Source organism: Myotis daubentonii, chromosome 3 (assembly GCF_963259705.1).
Source record: "Myotis daubentonii chromosome 3, mMyoDau2.1, whole genome shotgun sequence".
Taxonomy (NCBI): Eukaryota; Metazoa; Chordata; class Mammalia; order Chiroptera; family Vespertilionidae; genus Myotis; species Myotis daubentonii.
In genome coordinates, this window is record NC_081842.1 from 200,589,325 (window position 1) to 200,607,183 (window position 17,859).

General features: G+C 59.6%; 1 protein-coding gene across 1 annotated transcript in view; it reads left to right on the top strand.

Moving 5' to 3' along the window:
* Positions 1-10,084: 10,084 nt before the first annotated feature.
* Positions 10,085-17,859, top strand: part of SDC3 (syndecan 3) — a 36,989-nt gene continuing 29,214 nt past the window's right edge. The window contains exon 1 of the mRNA XM_059690469.1: positions 10,085-10,419. Coding sequence (XP_059546452.1) covers positions 10,285-10,419 — 135 coding nt within the window. The 5' untranslated portion in view covers positions 10,085-10,284. The remainder of the gene's footprint in view (positions 10,420-17,859) is intronic.

Sequence of the window (17,859 nt, forward strand, 5' to 3'; positions counted from 1 at the left end):
AGTTCCCATAAAGTCATTGGTCCTGAACCGACTCTGCCAGGTGCCTAAAGAGATGGTTTATACATACTCTTTTTTAAAATTAAATTTGATTTCCCCCCATCATCCCCCCTATCCCCTCTTCTGCCTCCCCCCACTCCTCTCTCCTCCCCTCCCCCTGTTGTCTGTGTTCATGAGTTCTTTCTCTCTTTTGCTACCCCCCCCCCACACACACACACATATTCTTTTATTCACAATAATCCTGCAAGGACTGTGGTTATTCTCTCCCATTTCATAGATATGCAAGCAGCTTCTGGGTTCTGATGGATCAGACCAACTCTGGGCCTGAGGCTCCCCCCGCCCCAGGGTACGCTCCTCCCTCTGCAGGATTGAGTTTCGCGGAGCAGGCTGAACTCAGCTCAGCATCCACATCCTCATTGGACTGGTCACCACTGTCCACTGCCACCAAGTCTGCCCAAGGACGTGGGTACTGGGCTGCCACCAACTGATGCCCGCATTCGTGGTCTCCCATGCAGAGTACCCCCAAGATAGATTCCCCACCCAGTTATAACGATCCGTTACCTGGTCAGTGCTTCACAGAGCACATGCACATTTGTGAGTCCTCGCACCCTCAGGGAAGCCTGGCAGAGTGAGGTAGCATGAGGTTATCAGTACGTTACACAGGTGAGGAGTTTGAGACCCGAGCCACAGGAGTCGCTAACCAAGTACGGGTTTAATCTGAGGGCTCCTGCCTCCAAGGCCAGGGCTCTATCCAAGTCATCGTACTCGCGCCCCCTCCATCAGCCCCAGGAATAACAGTCTTCCCTTGGGGTGCTGGGTTCCAGGTGTGTGCGCGAGGCACTGGAGAGTGAAGCATTTGGGCCAGGAAACCTGTGGCTTCATGTAGTTACCAGCTATAGCCACAGGAGGGTGCTGCTGCCTAAAGAAACATCATACAGAGTGACCTAAGGGCTCAAGGGGCCAGGTCAGGGCTGAGATGGCTTTCCCAGAGACCAGATGTCTGGCATCTGCCCTAAGACTAAGCTTCCCCCCTTCCTCCCCAGCCGCTCCTGGGCATAGGGCTGTCCCTCACTCTGGCTTGGGGTGCCAGGGTATGGTCACGGATCTGGCTCAGGCCCTAACTTTGCCGTTGACTTAGTCACCTCTGGCTTCATTTCCCCAACTGCTACCCACTGCAGGTAGCCCAGCCCTCCCACCGTCTCAGGGCTGGTATGAGGCCAGATGGTTGGGGCTCTGTTAACGTGACCTGGGGCCACGTCCCCATCCTATGCACCAAGCTTGCCAACAGCTAAAACCACCAAGTCTTTTTCGGATGGATCGCTGCCCAGCTTCCAATCCCAGCTCCACTGGCCCCATGTGACCTTTGTGAGTACATTTGCCCTCTTATTTTCCTCATCTGGAAAATAGGAATAATAATAGTTCTATTTCACAGGGTATCTTGGAAGCACTAGGCACAAGGCTGGGTGCATAGTGAGCCAAAAATAGGAGTTGTTTTTATTATTATTAATTATTATTATTCCCTCCCACTTCCCCCTGCTCTGTTGGGAACATTAGAGTTTTTACTAGTGTGACCATCTCATTTATCCTGCAAACTGAGACACTTTTAAGCATGAAAGCAGATGCACTAAATCATTACCATATGGGGTACGGTCCCTCCAAGGCGGCCCCGCCTCCTGCTGTGCTCACCCTCTTGTGTGCGGAATGGGGCTGCCTGGCAACAATACTGTGAACAGGGTGGAGCGCGCCTTCGAGGCGGGGCCACACAAGACACCGTCGCTCCACGCCGCCCCGGCGTGCTCTCTCCAGGATCACTTGGTCACTTTCCAGGACACAGTGTGACAAGGGCCACGTGGGAGGGGCCGAGGCCTCCTGCTGTTAGCCAGTGCCAACCGGCCCATCCTGACTCCCGGCCTCCTGAGAGACACCCCCCACCCCACCCACCCCCCAAACAGGACCACCCAGCTCAGCTGCTCCCGAACTCCTGACCCGCAGAAGCTGGGTGAAGTACTTTGAGTTTATTGTGGTTTTAAGCTGCTGTGTTTGGGGTAACTTGCCGGGAGCCGGTCCATCCTTGCTGTTTCAAGGGACCTGGCATATATGGCATACGGTTCTTAATATGTTTGCTCACTTTCTTGGCGCTGTGTTTTAACCAAGGTCACCTCTCTGAGAAAGGTTGTTTCCCCAGGTAGGGATTTTCCCCTGAAGTTAGGGAGGGAATAAAACCCCTCAACTAAGTGCCAGGCGGGTAATTAATCACTTTAACTATAAACAATCACGCTTAAGCTACATAATCTTTACTTCCTGGAATGGAGATAAGAAACGCCCTAACCTTTGTAATAGAGATTGATAGGATTGAATCAACTGGTATAAATACAGATGCAACAAGACAGCAAGACACAGAACTCAGGAGACAGAATTCAGAAGACAGAACCTACACGGAGCCTAGAGACAGAAGAACTTCGCTGGCGAGAGCATGCCAGAGGATCCTGGACCGGGACTGGCCTCGGAGCCTAGAGACAGAGCCTAGCGGGAGAACATGGCAAGGGATCCTGGACTGAACCTGACTACAGAGATTGGCAGGAGAACCTGACTGGAACCTGGACACTGAACCTGACTGGAGAGCCTGGACAGAACCTGGCTGGAGAACCTAGCGAGGGAACATGGCTACAGAACCTCGCTGGAGATCCGAAGCAGAACCTCTCTGGAGATCCGGGCTGGAGATCCTGGCTAGGCTGCTGATCAACTGAACGCTGTCTCCGTGACATTCCTTCTTCGCCGACTCCGTCCACACCTTTGGGGACCCCTGGACCCGCTGGGGTTGGACCCCGGCAGTAACTTATTATGGACCAAGAGATAACAAATACGCAGCACAAAACCTTGGGTGACCGGGCTGGTCCTGGGCAGATCAGAAGGCCCGTTTCTCATGTCTTTTTTGAGGCAGATGCTGCCCTACCCTGTGCTGACCCGACCCACCCACCTCCGGCCTGGAGTGTCCCAAGCAGGGAATGGCTGGAAATAATGGCCAGTTGGGTTGGACTGTGGGTCTTGCTCTGAGCTGGGTGCCACCTCATGTTACCTTGTTCACTTCCCTCAAACCCGGGGAGGGGGCGGCAGTCACTCACGCTAACTCCAATGGGAGGAAAGAGGCCCCAGGCCACTGGCAGGAAGTGGCAGACAGCAAGATTTGACCCCCGATTCCCCTAGGCCTCTCCTCAGAGCCCATGCCCGCCAGCCCCTCCCTGCTGCTCCCCTTGCCAGGCCCTGCCCCAGGGCCCTTGCACTGGGAATTCCAGGTGGCCTCCTGTTTACGGGGAGGGAAGTGACCTGCTCAGGGCCACCAGACGGTGGTCCCATGTGAATGGGCGTATCTCCTGTGTTGGAACGCCAGCCCCCTGGGCGCCCAGGTCTGTACAGCCTGGACCTTAACAGGGGCTCAGCAGCTACAGGGTGGGGTTGGAATGCCGGTCTCTATAAATTGCGAAAAGCCGGGACACCCACATGACACATTAAATATCGCGATGACGGCTGTGTTCCCTCGGGTTCCATGGCCCGGAGGACAGGGGACCTCCCAACCTCGCACCAGTCACTCCCCTGCACCCCTTCTTTGCTTGGCACCAGCTGGGCTGCTCTAGCTCCAGCGTGAGTTGAGAAAGAAAAAATATTTTTAGAGGCAATTTTTTCTTCCAGGAAAATGACTCCAAATGTGCAATTTATTCCCAGGAATAAGGGAACTAACGTTCTACTGTTAGTAGAATGGCTTCTGCTATGGCAGTGCCTCTGCCCTCTTCTCTCTCTCCCTCCCTCTCTCTCTCAATCTCTCTCTCTCCCTCCCTTGCCATCCTGCCTTCCCTTCCTCTCTTCCTCCACATCCCTGCTGCCCCTCCGCCCCCTCTCACAGGGAAGAGGCAGGTGTGAACACCCACTCCTGGGTCAGGGTCCCCCACACAACCATTTCCTAGCCCTGTGACCCAAAGAAGGCTTGAATGAGGGCCTTGGTGGTGGGGTAGGTTCTACCCTGAGTTTTCCCAAACAACAGGGCAATTGGTCTAGATCAGGGGTCCTCAAACTTTTTAAACAGGGGGCCAGTTCACTGTCCCTCAGACCGTTGGAGGGCCGGACTATAGTTTAAAAAAAAACTATGAACAAATTCCTATGCACACTGCACATATCTTATTTTGAAGTAAAAAACCAAAACGGGAACAAATACAATATTTGTATTTGCATGTGGCCCGCGGGCTGTGTTTGAGGACCCCTGGTCTAGATTCTAGAGTCACTCTAGAACAGCTGTGGGCAAACTACGGCCCGCGGGCTGGATCCGACCCGTTTGAAATGAATAAAACTAAAAAAAAAAAAAAGACCGTACCCTTTTATGTAATGATGTTTACTTTGAATTTATATTAGTTCACACAAACACTCCATCCATGCTTTTGTTCCGGCCCTCCGGTCCAGTTTAAGAACCCATTGTGGCCCTCGAGTCAAAAAGTTTGCCCACCCCTGTCTAGAAGAAGGGGGTGGGTTGGAGAAAGCCCCCAGGGCAGGGTGGAGCAGCCCATGCTCTGCCATATACTGTGTGACCTTGGGACAGTCTCTTCCCCTTTGGGGCCTCAGTTTTCTCACTTGTGAAATGGGCAGATGGAGTGGGTGGAGTGTGGTTCTCAGGGCTTGTCCACATATCTGACCTCGGAGGCCTCCTCCCAGTGGGACTCAGCCTCAGTGAGACCCCTTTAGAGCACCCGCTGTCCCAGGCCTGCCTGCCGTGGCTTAGTGGAGATGTCACCACACCCTGAGTCTTGCTAGATTCTCTCTGCAACATCCCAACCCTCAGAGTGGTGTTAACCCCCCCCCCTACCCAGTCCACCCCTCCTGCCTCCCTACCCTTCACCCCCCACCTCAGGACTCTGCTGGTCTAATGATGGTCTAATGCGCTGGGCTGTGGGCTTCCATTTAGAGGCAAATTACAGTAAAATGAATGAAGCTTGAGCTTCAGGGCCCCTCGCCTGCATCGCGCCCCCATCCAAGGCCTTGTTCCTAGTGGTGATCCCCTCAAATTGTACAACTTCAGGGCCCCACAGAGTTGGGACCCACTCCTATTTTCATCCATACCCAGCTTGAGGTGCCACAGTCCTCCCCTCCCCCCCGCACCTGGCCTGGCACCTGGGCCATCCTGACCTGGGCAAAGCTTCGGCATCTCTGCAGCCGCTAACCTCCTCCGTCAAGGCCAGCCTGGCCTTCTCTGTGCCCACAGGTCCCTCAGCTCAAACAGAATCTGACTCCCTCCTGTCTCACCCACATCTGCCCTGGGGGCCTCCAGGGAAAGCTTTGGGCTCCACAGTTTGCAAACCTCCAGCTCACAAACCTAAGAGGCCTGGGTTCAAATTCTGACCCCTTGCCTGGCAGCTCTGTGCCCAGGGGACACCACCCAATCTCGTTTTGAAAGGACTTGCTAGCACACAGCTGGAGGCCTGTCCTGTGAGACCCTCACAGCCAGGATGGGCAGGGGGCTCCCACTGTGGAGGCCCCACCGATGGAGGCCAAGCCCTGGTGCTCTGCAGGCCCTGGGGAGGCCCCCAGCAGCCCGTTGGCTCAACCCTACTTCTTGAGGCAGCCCTTTTGCCAGAACCCTGTTTCGGTTCCTGATTTTGGGGTCACTGACCTCAGGGCAGCCTTCACTCAGTCTTTCTGAGAAGCACACCCGGCTCTGGCCTCCACCCTGAGTCTTGGGCAAGACTGGAAGTTGTGATGGAGACGGTGGGTGGGAGCGAGCCCTGGGGAGACAGGGACTTGTTGCCAAGGCGTGTGATTGCTTTGAGCCGGGGGGCCGGTTAGGATCACCCAGTTCCCTGGTGCTAACAGGGAGTGGCCCAGTGAGGCCATGGAACCTGGGGCAAGTCACCCAGCTCCTCAGAGCCCCAGTTGACAGACTCTAAAGTAGGTGCCGGGGTCCAGCCCCAGCAGGTCCAGGGGTCCCCAAAGGTGTGGACGGAGTCGGCGAAGAAGGAATGACACGGAGACAGCGTTCAGTTGATCAGCAGCCTAGCCAGGATCTCCAGTCAGGATCTCCAGCCAAGTTCTGGTCTGGATCTCCAGAGAGATTCTGCTTAGGATCTCCAGCCAGGTTCTGTCCAGGTTCTCCAGCCAGGTTCAGTCACCAGGTTCTAGTCAGGTTCTCTTGCTAATTTCTGTAGTCAGATTCAGTCCAGGATCTTTTGCCATGTTCTCTCCAGCGAAGTCCTTCTGTCTGTAGGTTCTCTGTAGGTTCTGTCTTCTTGGCTCTCTTCTTAGTTCTGTCTGAAGTTCTGTCTGTTGTTGTCTTGTTACATCTGTATTTATACCAGTTGATTCCAATCCTATCAATCTCTATTCCAAAGGTTAGAGTGTTTCTTATCTCCATTCCAGGGAGTAAAGATTATGTAGTTTAAGCATGATTGTTCGTAGTTAAAATGATTAATTACCCGCCTGGCACTTAGTTAAGAGGTTTTATTCCCTCCCTAACTTCAGGGGGAAATCCCTACCTGGGGATTCAACTTTTCTCGGAGAGGTGACCTTGGTTAAAACACATAGTGCCAAGAAGGTGAGCAAACATATTAAGAACAGTATGCCATATATGCCAGGTCCTTTGAAACAGCAAGCATGGACCGGCTCCCGGCAAGTAGGATGAAGTGAAGCGCGGATGTGCGCGTCCACTCACTGTGGGCCAGGCTCTGCTCAAAAGGTGCTCCCTTGGTCCTCAAGGCAACAGCCCTGGGAGGCAAGAGCGTTTGTCGTTCCCAAGTCACAGGATGGTGCAGATGAGCGGGTGCGGCTCTGGCAAGTGCCAGGCAGCCCGGCGGAGGGGAAGCCCTCAGTGGACCCTGGCTCTCATCGTTGCCCGAGTTCCAATGAGCCAGTCCATTTCGCCAAACCTCTGGGGGCAGGCAGTAAATACTGAGCACCTACTGTGTGCCAGGCCTGGAGACGCAGCTCCGCACGGGGGCCTCAGGTATGGAGCTCAGAGACCTGCCCTTCCCCTTTGCTGCCTTGTTAGAGCCAGGAGGCCCCATTAGGGGCAGAGAAAGGTCTGATGGGAGGTGGGGCAGGAGGGGAGGCACGGCCGCCAGGCATGCCTGTCCCGAGTTATCTGGGTTCCAGGCTCGTCTGAGTGCCTGTGGGTTGACTGTGTCCGTGTGACCGTGTGACCCCCTACACCAAGCCTAATTCACTTATCAGATGCTTCGGGACCTGGTGGCAGAGCGTAACTGTTGAGTTGGGGTCAATATCTCAGCTCTCACTCCCCAGCTGTGTGAGTGGGGAGCACGACCCCTAAAACATCTCTGTGCCTTGGTTTGCCACCTTTAAACTGGGGGAAATGCAGTGTGCACCTCGTAGAGCAGTGCCGTACAGTCAGCTCTGCTCCAGTCCTGCGATTATTGCACCTGGGGACACTGAGGTGCTCCCACTTCCGGGGAGACAGCAGAGACTAAAAACAGCAGCGTGGGGTGCGCACGGATGGGGCTTGTCTAGGGGGCCGGGCAGGGTGGGACCAGCCCTGCCTGATGGGAGTCAGGAAAGCCCCCCAGTGGCCCCAAGTGGACCGGGGGGGGGGGAATGTCTGGAAGGGGGGCACGCCTGCATGGGTGGTGATGGCAGAAGGGAGACCTGAGATGCTGGCATGTGGCTTGATGCACAGGTAGCCATGGGGGGGGGGTATGAATGCACTGTGTGCCGGAGTGCAGGTGGATGTGTACACCCGTGAGCCCCAAGGAGCGCTGGAGCAGCGGGTTGAGGGCCCAGACCTGCTTTGCTTCTGGCTGTGACCAGTATCTTTGAGGGCCAGCAGGGGGCGCTCCTGCCCAGCCCAAAGTGCCCACACCCCGCTCTCCTCAGGATGTCCGGAGTCTCAGGACAGGCGGGAACCTGTGAAGATGGGCAATGCTCACTGCTCACCTCGGGCATGAGCCTGTCCCGACGGCCTCCCTGCGAGCTCGCCCGCTGAGCCCTGCACAGCTCCCGGGACAGCGGTCACTGCCTCAGAGTAGCCACTGCCCAGTGACCAGCGCCAACTTCCCAAAGTCCTTCCTGACGCCGAGCTGACAAGTGGCTCTGACGCTGCCCTTTGGGAGCCCCTCGGAGCCAGCCTGTTCCTGGGGCCGGGGCAGCCCCTCTGGGAGGTGACTGTTCCGACACCCAGGTCCCTTCCTGTATAAGCATCACCCCAGCCGCCTATATTGAACCCCCAGGACAATGGCAGGGAGGAGCTCATTTAAACTTCACAGCCTGGCTCCTGGCCCCGGGCTGGCACACATGGGCATTCCGTTGATATTGGAGAGTGAATGAAGGAATCCCCTGTGGTCAGTGTGCTCACATTACAGCTGGGAAACAGGCTCGGAGAGCTACTCACCCACTGTCACCCAGCGCGTAACTGGCCCAGCTGGGGCTTGAACCCAGGTGTTCGCCCAAGCCGAGTCAGAGCTCTTCAGCTCCCAGCCGTGCTGTCTCAGCCAGATCCCCACACACTGGGCCTCTCTAGGCCCATCTCCCCAAGGTGCCCGTGGGCCAGAATCCTAAAGGGACCTGGGAATGGGAGTTGCAGAGGCTGAGGCCTCAGAAATCCTAGGGGATTTTAAATCTGCGCTGGAAGGTTTCCCTCCCTTCCCCTCCAGGACCTCCCCGCCACAGGGTCGTTGGCTGGGCCGTACATAGCCTTCCGGGACGTGGCTCTCACTCCCGCTCAGGGAGCACCTCCTCATTCAGCTCCCTTTGTCTTCTGGTCCTCCTTCCGAGGGCCTCGTAGGACAAATCCAGGTCCCCTGGCGCCCCCATATCTTGGCTGGCGCCCCAGAGTCTGTTCCTCCGGGCCCACCCTAGCCCACTCCGCTCTCGGCTCCATTCGTCCTGGTTTCAGTTCCCTTTTCCTCAGGGGAATTGTTCCAGATTCAGCTCCGTCCAGCTCCTACTTCCTGCAGGCAGGCCCTGCGCTGGGTGCCGGACACAGGGGCCGTCCTTAGGGAACAACCTCCCGCTCCGGGCCTCAGTTTCCCATCAAGGAGGTGGAGATACCGGCTTCACCTATCTCACGGGGCTGCTGCATGAGATAACCCACCTACGCCCTCGGGGCCACACCTGGCACGTTAGGGCTTAAAAACACTCCTGCCTTCTCCTCCCTAAACACCTGGGTGGGGGGAGCTCCGACGAATGGGAAACACATTCATTGATTCAACACATTTGTGTTGAGCGCCCACTATGTGCCAGTCTCTGAGCGGGTATGGGGGACACAGCAGCAAACAAGGTGACCCCAACCCCTGCCCTCCTGGATTAGGTACCAGTTAGTGGTGGGAGACCCCAGCGCGTAAGTGAAGTGCATAGTAGGCCAGATGGGGGTAAGTGCACGACGGCCACGCCACCTAGGGACACATTCTTACACCTCCTGCACTGGAGGGCGGGTCTCCATTCTACCCCAGGAATCTGAGGCTCAGAGAGGAGGGGCCCCTTCCATGGTCTGCCCAGCTTTCCCTCTGCAGACCCAGGGACGGGGCCCAGAAGTCCGCACCCCGCAGGTGCAGAGGGGAGCCGGAGGCCCAGAGAGGGTGGCCCCTGACCCGAGGTCACCCAGCGCATCCGCGTCTTGGAGACGTCAATGTCCAGTGGGCCTGGTGGCCAGGCTTTGGGGTGTGATTGTCCTGGAAGAGCTATGCCACCAAAGCCGTGGGGGGGAAGGGGGAGGACAGCGATGGTCACGCGAAGGCCACCCATGTCCTCAGACGCTCAGAGGAGGCAGGCCCGCCGTTCCCCCGCCCCGCACCCCACGCGGGACCCTCCCTTTCCTCACGCCCGCCGAGGGGGCGCCTTCCGAGGGACCCGGTTCTCCAGGCCGGGCTCAGCGAGACGGGGTCCGCGTCCCAGGCCCCGGGCGCACAGCAGCCGGCGGAGCGCCGCCTCCCGCTGACCCACTGCGGCGGGACGGCCTGTGCCAGGGCGCGGGGTGCGGGACCGGCGCGCGGGCTCCGGGCGGGCAGCTGGGCGCGGGGCGGGCGCGCGGCGGGGGCGCGGGGGCGGGGATCCCCGGGCTGGGGGCGCTCGGCCCCGCCCCGCCCTCCTCCCGCCCCGCCCGCGCTGGGGGCGGCCCGGCGGCGGCGCACGCTTCCTGCGGGCGCGGCGGCTGTGGGCGCGGAGCCGCGAGGCGGAGCCGGGCCGCCGAGCCAGAGCCCCGAGCGAGCCGCGCGTCGGTCCAGCCGCCGGGCCGCGCCGCCGCCGAGCAGCCGCCCCGCGCGCCGCGCCTCGGGAACAAAGGCGCCCGCCGCCGCCGCCGCCATGAAGCCGGGGCCACCGCGCCGCGCCGGGGCCGCCCGCGGGGCAGGCGCTGCGACCGGGGCTGCGGCCGGGCCCGGGGCCCGCGGGCTGCTGCCGCCGCTGCTGCTGCTGCTCCTGGCCGGGCGCGCCGCGGGGGTGAGTGACGCGCGCCGGGACCGGCGGGACCCCCTCGCCGTCCCCCGGCCCCCTCCCCCACTGCGGCCCGCGCCCCTCCCGGGGAGCGCCCCGGGGGCACCGGTGGGGACGGCCGCCCCCCCGCGCCGGCCGCCTGCGGGGCTCGTTCCCCGTCCTGATGGGACCCTCCGCAGAGCGAGGCCCGGCGGGAACCCGCCTTCCCGCTGAGCCGGGCGCCGGCCCCGGTGAGGGCGCGGGGAGGCCTGACGGCGGGCCGGGGGCGCCGGGCGCGTGGCCAGGGCTGGGTGTGTCTCGGGTCTGGAGTCAGCGTGGATGTCGCTCGTGGGTGTGTCCGGCCGCGGCCACTTTCAGGCATGGGGTCTGCTCCCCATCCCGGGGGAGGGGGGTGTGTGTGCATTTGGTTCCTCCCAGGGTAGCTTTGGGGAGGGCAGTGGGGGCCCAGAGAAACGGAGGGTGGAGGGTGACTTGTGTGAAGGTGACCCGAGGGGGTGAGTGAGGTGTGTCCCCAACCCGGGGAAGGGTGCTGGGCCCTGTGGTGTGTGGGGGGGTGAAAGGGGTGGGGAGGGCCAGCATGCCCTACCTGTGTGTTCGGAGGTGTGAGGGTGACCCGTGGTGCATGGCGCGTACAGTGACGGGGCTGGTGACTGCTGGCTGTGGCTGTGTGTGCTGCAGGGGTGAGTGTGGGGAGACCTCCGTGGTGGGTGTGTGCTTGCACCCAGGGGAGTGGGTGCCTCTGTGCCTGCAGGTGCTGGGCGGCTGCCCCTGGGGCGTGCACGCCTGAGGGGCGGTGTGTGCAGGTAGAGGTGAGTGCGAATGTAGGAGGTGACTCCTGAGTGTCCCTTCCAGTGACCAGGCAGCAGCAGCAGCAGCAGCTGTGGGGGGTGGAGCTCTGTCCTGGCTCCAACAGAGTGAGCGGGAGGAGGAGAGTATAGGGAGCAAGGCCTCCTCCCTCTTTTGGGGAACTCAGGTTCCAAGTGAGTCCCGCGTGGGCACATGTCTGAAGCCTGGCTGGGAATGAGCTGGAGGGTTCTGGGCCCATTCTCCTCGGTTCCTCCAGGAACTCGGCCCAGACCTCTCAGGGTCCCTCTCAGCGCACCCACTTACCCCTGCAGGTCTCCTTGAGCCTCAGCCAACCGGCCCATAACCTGCAGGAGGACAGGCAGGGCTCCGGCTGCCTCTTGGGCAGATGGGCTCCACACCAGCCTTCCCCACCTGGGGGCTTCGAGCCAGGGGGAGGGAGTGTTCAGTGCCAGGGGAAGTACCTGCAGGGTGGCTGGATGCTTCAGCCCCAGTGCTCCCCCGGGTGGGGGGTGGGGTGCGGAGAGGGTGGGGTGCGGAGAGGGTGGGGTGCGGAGAGGCCGTCCCTCAGAGGGACAGAAACCCAGCCAGCCTAGCAGCAGGGTCACTTGCGTAGCTGCACTTTGGGAAGGCCACACAACCTTGGGTTCAGCTGATCACACAATGCGACCCATCTCCTTCTGCCACTGCCCCTGGCTCATGATCTGACCTTAGACAAATCCTCTCACCTCTCAGAGCCTCTCTTTTCCCCTCTGTGAAATGGGGCTGATAACACCCCTCGAAGGTTAAATGAGAGGATGTGTGCTTTCCTACGCAGAAGGAGCTCAGTACATGCTTGGTGTGCGCATGAGTGAAGGGCTCAGGACAAAATGCTTTAGACCTGGAGGCGCAGCAGGAATCTCAAGCTCTGTGACCTGGGCAAGCCCCATCCCTCGCTGAACAACTGCTCCTTGTTCATCAACTAAAGCCAAGAACTCATTCCCCAGGAGGTGGTGGAAGGAATTGGTCCGAGAGTGTGCCAGGTGCCAGGCCCCCGTGCAGTGCGGGCTCAGGGGGCCCCTGGATCTGAGGGTGAAGTAGAGGGGGTGGTTCAGACACAGCGCTGGTGGCAGAGAAAGCAAAACCTTGGGACTTTGGGTCTGGAGGCCCATATGGCTGGGCTTGACTTGAAGGAGAGGAGGGGTGAGGCTCCAGATGAGGGGGGCGGGGATGGGTGGTGGCGGGGAGGAGGTGAGACTCTCCCCAGGCCTCACACCTTCCCTGGGGGTCCGGCTGTGGAGGAGGGGTATCACCTCATCTGCCTGGGAGGCAGAGGGTTAATGGGCGGTGCCCAGTTGCCAGGGATGCCACAGCAGAGGAAAAGGGTGATGCCTGCGGGAGGAGGGGCTGAGAGACCAGCAGAGCCCCAACTGGGATGGCTCCAGGAGAGGCCTCCGTGGCGGGTCCTCTAAGGAGATCATTGGGGTGGGAAGTGGCTGACTCAGAGGGACAAGATGGCCCCTAGATCTGCCCACCAGCTTGAAAGGGGGAGAGAGAGAGAGAGAGAGAGAGAGAGAGAGAGAGAGAGAGAGGCTTCCAGAGTGACCTCAGTGGGAATAGCAGATCTCATTCATGCTGCAGATGGTGATGAGTTGACGTGTGTGTGTGTGTGTGTGTGTGTGTGTGTGTGTGTGTGTGTGTCTGTCCTGGCATCTGCTTTGGGGAGTCCTCTCTTCTGAGAGACCAGGTGACTATCACTCTGAGGGACATCTGCCTTCAGGGCCACCTCAGCTGCTGTCCTTAAGTCACCACCCAGAAAGGCATGGAGTGTGGGAATCCTGGAAATGTGAGCTTTTAGAAGCTCAGGGCTGGCAGGGATTTTGGGGCCCCTGAGTCTTGAATACTCCCAGTGATGGAGTTCACTACTCTGTGGCTGTGTGACCTCGTGAAAGTTCCTTAACCTCTCTGTGCCTTCGTTAACCTCTGTAAAATGCGGAGAATCGAGCATGAAAGGAGTTCATATGTAAAGCTCGTAGCACAATGCCTGGCACATACCAAGCACTCAGCCAGTGTTGATTCTTGTTCTTTTACAAGGTTGCCATTCTGTGGTTGGGAAGGTGGTGGGGTGGGGAGTGAGGGACCGTGACGATGGGAGTTCCGTGGGGCCTGGTGGTTCTGCTCCTTCCCCACCCGACCGTGTCAGTCATCCAGGAGCTCCCCGCCGTCTCCCCTCCAGCTACTCCAGTGGACTCTGACGCTGGGTTCCTCGGGTGAGACTGTTCTCACTGTAAAAACGAGAAGCCAGGGACCCCTGTGCCAGGGCCGGGTGCTGTTAGCGCCCAGTTGGCAGGGGCTCTGGGGACAGACACCTGCTGTGCGATTTTGGGTCAGTGATTTCTATTTCAACTTCCTCATGTGTAAAATGGGGACAGTAACAGTGCCAGCCGCGCAGAGATGTGATGGGAAAATGAGCGCCTTGAGTAACTGAGCACACCTGCCTGCGGTGAGCTCTCAGGGCCTTTCCAGGCCCGGGGGTCAGGGAGGGCGTCCAGAGGGGGAGGGAGAGGGGGAGGGCGTCTGGAGGAGGAGGGGGAGGAGGAGGGGGGAGGGGAGGGGGAGGGGGGGGAGGAGTGCTCACCATGTGACATGAGCATGCTGTAGCACGCCTGGACCCTTGGCTTTCTTACCTGTCAGCTGGGGACAAATACTTGACTTACAGGACTGAACTGGGGTTACCACAGCCTCACGGCGTAGCTGGGATTGGAACTGCCTCCGGCTGCGAATCCAGCGTGATTCTGGGTCCTGTGTTGGGGTTTGGTGCGGGCTGAGCCCTGCTGGAGAACAGAGTTTGGCCTTTTGAAAACAAATGGCTGCTTCCACCTCATGGACTGGGGCTTGGGGTCCTTGGGGCCCGGGCAGCTCTGGCTTGGGCTCTGGATGATGCTAGAGCAGCAGTGGGGTGGGTGAGGGCATCCTGAAGGGAGGAGAAGGGTAAGATTGAGCTTCCCCCAGAAGCCGGGTCCGGCACAGGCCTCCCCCTGTCCCGCCCATGGGAGCTGGGACCTTCCTCCAGAGCTGCTGGGGGAGAGGGAGGGGTCCTTCTAGAAGGGGCTGCAAAGCATTCCTGAAGGCTGGCTGGGGACTGGACGGGACGCAGGGAGGTCTCCACCTCCCCAGCTCGCAGGGGCTGAGGGTTGGATCTGGGCGGTGGCCTCCTCGCCTCCGAGGGCTGAATACTAGAACTGCATTTATTTCATCCTCATGCTGATCGTTGGAGGCGGCGTTACTAGAACCCCCATTTTACAGAGCAGGGGACTGAGGCATGGAGGTTGACTGCTTCAAGGTCGCACAGCTGGGAAGGGGCAGAGCTGGCTTGAGCTCGGGCCTGGCAAGCTGATAGGACTGGGCTGCCTCTCCTCTTGTTGTGTGATCTTGGGCAAGTTACTTCACCTCTGGGGCCTTCCTACCCCCAGATTATGACCATGTTACTCCTGTTTCAGAACTGGCTGTTTTTTGCCAGGCTCTGGGCCAGGGGTGTCCCATATATTTTCTCATTTAATTCTCACCTTAGCCTGGGAGGTGGGTGATGCTCAGTGGGGGAAAGGGCTTGCCCAGGGCCTCCACCCCTCACAGGGCTCTGTCATCTGTTAAATGGGCTGCTGTGAGCACCACTGTGGGGTGGAGCCAGGAGAGCGCTCTTTGTAACTTGCGCAGGCTGTCAACAAAAGGCGGGCGGGAGGGGATCTCATGTCTGGGCCATGTGATCATGGCGCAGGCGACGGGAATATCTAGAACAGAGGATGAGAGGGCTCTGCAAAGCCACCATTCCCCCTAGACACACCGTGGCTGCCCCAGGGATGGGGCTCACTCTCTGCCTCGTGGCCAGGCCTGCCTTTAATCCCCTCTGGTCCTTAGGACGTTGTGTGGAGCTCCCGTCTACATCCCTGCCGCCCCATCCTGAGCCCTGGCCCCACTGCACCTAAGGTTCTCTCTGGCCCGAGTGACTGAGGCTCAGAGAGGAGGAGTGACCTGGTGGGAGTCGCACAGCCGCCAGGAGAAGAGTCAGAATGCTTTCCTGATAGAACATGAGCTCCCAGGGGCAGCCTCTGTGGCTGCCTTGTTCTTTGCTGAACCCCCAAGGCCAACTTTGTGTCCCGCCCAGAATTCAGTGGTTTGAATGAATGAAAGAGGGAATGAATGAAGGCAGGCAGGCAGCCAGGAGTATGAGCTTTGGAGCCCGGGCTGGGGCTTTGTGCTCTCTCCTGCGGAGGTGGGTTGGGGGGACGGGTGCAGGCTGGCAGAATCCTGCTGGGTCCAAGGCGTGTACCTGTGGGCTGGGAGGGGCCGGGGGGCCGCACGGGTGAGCCTGCGGTCTGAGTGCCGAGACTCGCCTTCCCATGTCTGGGTGGGACGGAGGCACTGTGGCTCTGGGCTCCCGCCCAGCTGCTGGGAGCCTTGTTATTCTGTGTCTGGGGAGGGGGGCAGGGGGGCCAGAGGCAGGAGCTCTCCCAAGTCCCACCCCCTGTTCCCACTCATCCCAACTCTCACCCCAGGAGGGAGCAGGGTCTGGGCTGGTCCTGGACCACCTGGCTTGGCTTGCTGTTCCCGCTCATGGTCCCCCACATCCTGGGATCATCGGGCCAGAGCCGGGCAACTATTTGTTGACTGACATCCCTCCTTCCCCCTTCCCTTGGCTCCCAGCCTCCCAAGATTCCAGGGGGCCGGGTAGCCTTCACTTCCGGCCCTCTCACTCCAGAGCAGGCCCTGGCCAGAGGGATGGCCGCTCCCCTCCCCCACTGACCAGGCCTATTCTCAGCGCCAAACAGGAAGCTGTGATTACAGGGGAGTCTGAGCGGCAATGGCTGAGGGCCCAGCTGGGGGATGGGGGTGGGGGCGGCCTTGGGCAAATGCTCTGGCCCCTTCCCTACCTGGCTGCTGAGGGTGGAGGGCACAGCTGGCCTTTTATGCCAGCTGGAGAGGGTTCTACAACATCCGTGCCCCAGCTGGCTGAGGTCTGCCTTCCCACCACTGGGTCCCTAGGCCTTGGTGCTGCCTGTTTTGAAGGGGCAGGCACCCTAGAGCCAGCTGGACTAGGGTTGAAATCCAATTCCAATTCTGCCCATTTTCTTGCTGTGTGACCTTGGTGAGTGCACTTAACCTCTCTGAGCCTCAGTCTCCACGTTTTTAAAATGAGCCAAGAATACCTCTGCCTCAGCTATTTGGGAATGAGCAACATAAAATAATGAAGTGCCCATTTCTCCCACTTACCTGCTTCCGTTTTGCTCTTTTCCTGTCCCTCTCGGTCTCACCTGAGGAATTGCTTTTGGGGGTGGGGATAAGGTTTTCGTTTGGAGAGTGGGAACCAAGTTTGAATGATCACGATGACCCGAGCAGAACCCTGGGGGTGGGGGCCACCCGACGAGGGAGAGAGAACTTGGGCCAGGACTTCCAGGTGGAGCCGGCAGGGTTGGGGCCAGGTTAGCGGAGGCACCTTCCAGGCCCTCGGGGTGCTGAGTTCACGGGGCAGTGGGTTCTCCGGAGCTGTTGGCAGCCTGCAGTCCAGTCTGGAGCCAAAGGATTGGGCTGGGCCACGCTTTAGGTTCTTCCAGCCTGGACTCCAGAGACACCTGTTTGCAGCATTAGCCCGGGACCCGGAGACACCAGGCTCCTTTTATTGTCTGCCCTGCTGGAAGCATCTGGGCTGTGCTCCATTCACCACACCTGCCCTGCTCTGACTGTGATGTTTGCACAGGAGCTCAGAGGTGGGAGACCGCCAGCCCCACAGCCTGCCCTCCCACGGACGGAGTCCTGAAGCCCGGAGATGGCATGGGTCTTGCCCAAGGACTGGCCTGGTCCGCCAGCCTTAGGGGATTGCACTGAGCTTTCCAGCCACTCGGACGCTGGTGGCGTTCCCCTCACTTCGAAGGCTTGGCGATGTGCCACCACCTGCCAGCGCTCGTGTGGCCAGGTACCGGTGGAGCGGGGGTTCAGTTGCCCCCTCACCTCATCTGGACTCTGTCTGTCCCATCGCTGACCTTGTCATCACACCCCCTTTGTAAGATTGGAGTCGCTCAAGGAATTGGGCGGGAGCAGCGGGGAAGTTCATTAGAGGGAAGGGGGAATGGAGCCAATGAGGAAGGTGAGGACTCAGCCTCCGCTGTCCTTGGGGTTGAACTTTTTGTGCCCAAACTGCAGGGGGCAGAGGCTGAGGGATGTAGGTGTTCTAGTCTGATTAGATGGAGCTCCTTGTCCTTCAGCCCCGTTCGTGCTGGCCGTTAGGCTGTGGGCTTGGCCTGCTCTCTCGCCTTCGCCCTCGGGCAGCGCCTCCTGTTGTGCCCCATAGGGTGACCTCAGGCTGTTTCACAAAATGAGGCAAGGGGCCACCTTCCCGTTGGGGAGTCCGCCTGAGCCAGATGTCCTCTGCTGGCCTGCCACCCTCGGGGCGGGCGTTTTCTAAGATGGGGGCGGGGCAAGGGCGATAGGCTGATGAGGGCCTTCGTCCTGCTGCTGGGATGGGCCGCGGACTTGCTTTCCATGGGGTCCGCCTCAGTCCAAGGCCTCCTAGAGCTCTCTCTACCCCCTGCATTGCCAATCAGGCCCCCCCCCCCCCAGTCCCGTCCCCCTTTCCCAGCCCTGGTCACCGGCCCAGACTTTAATAAGAGT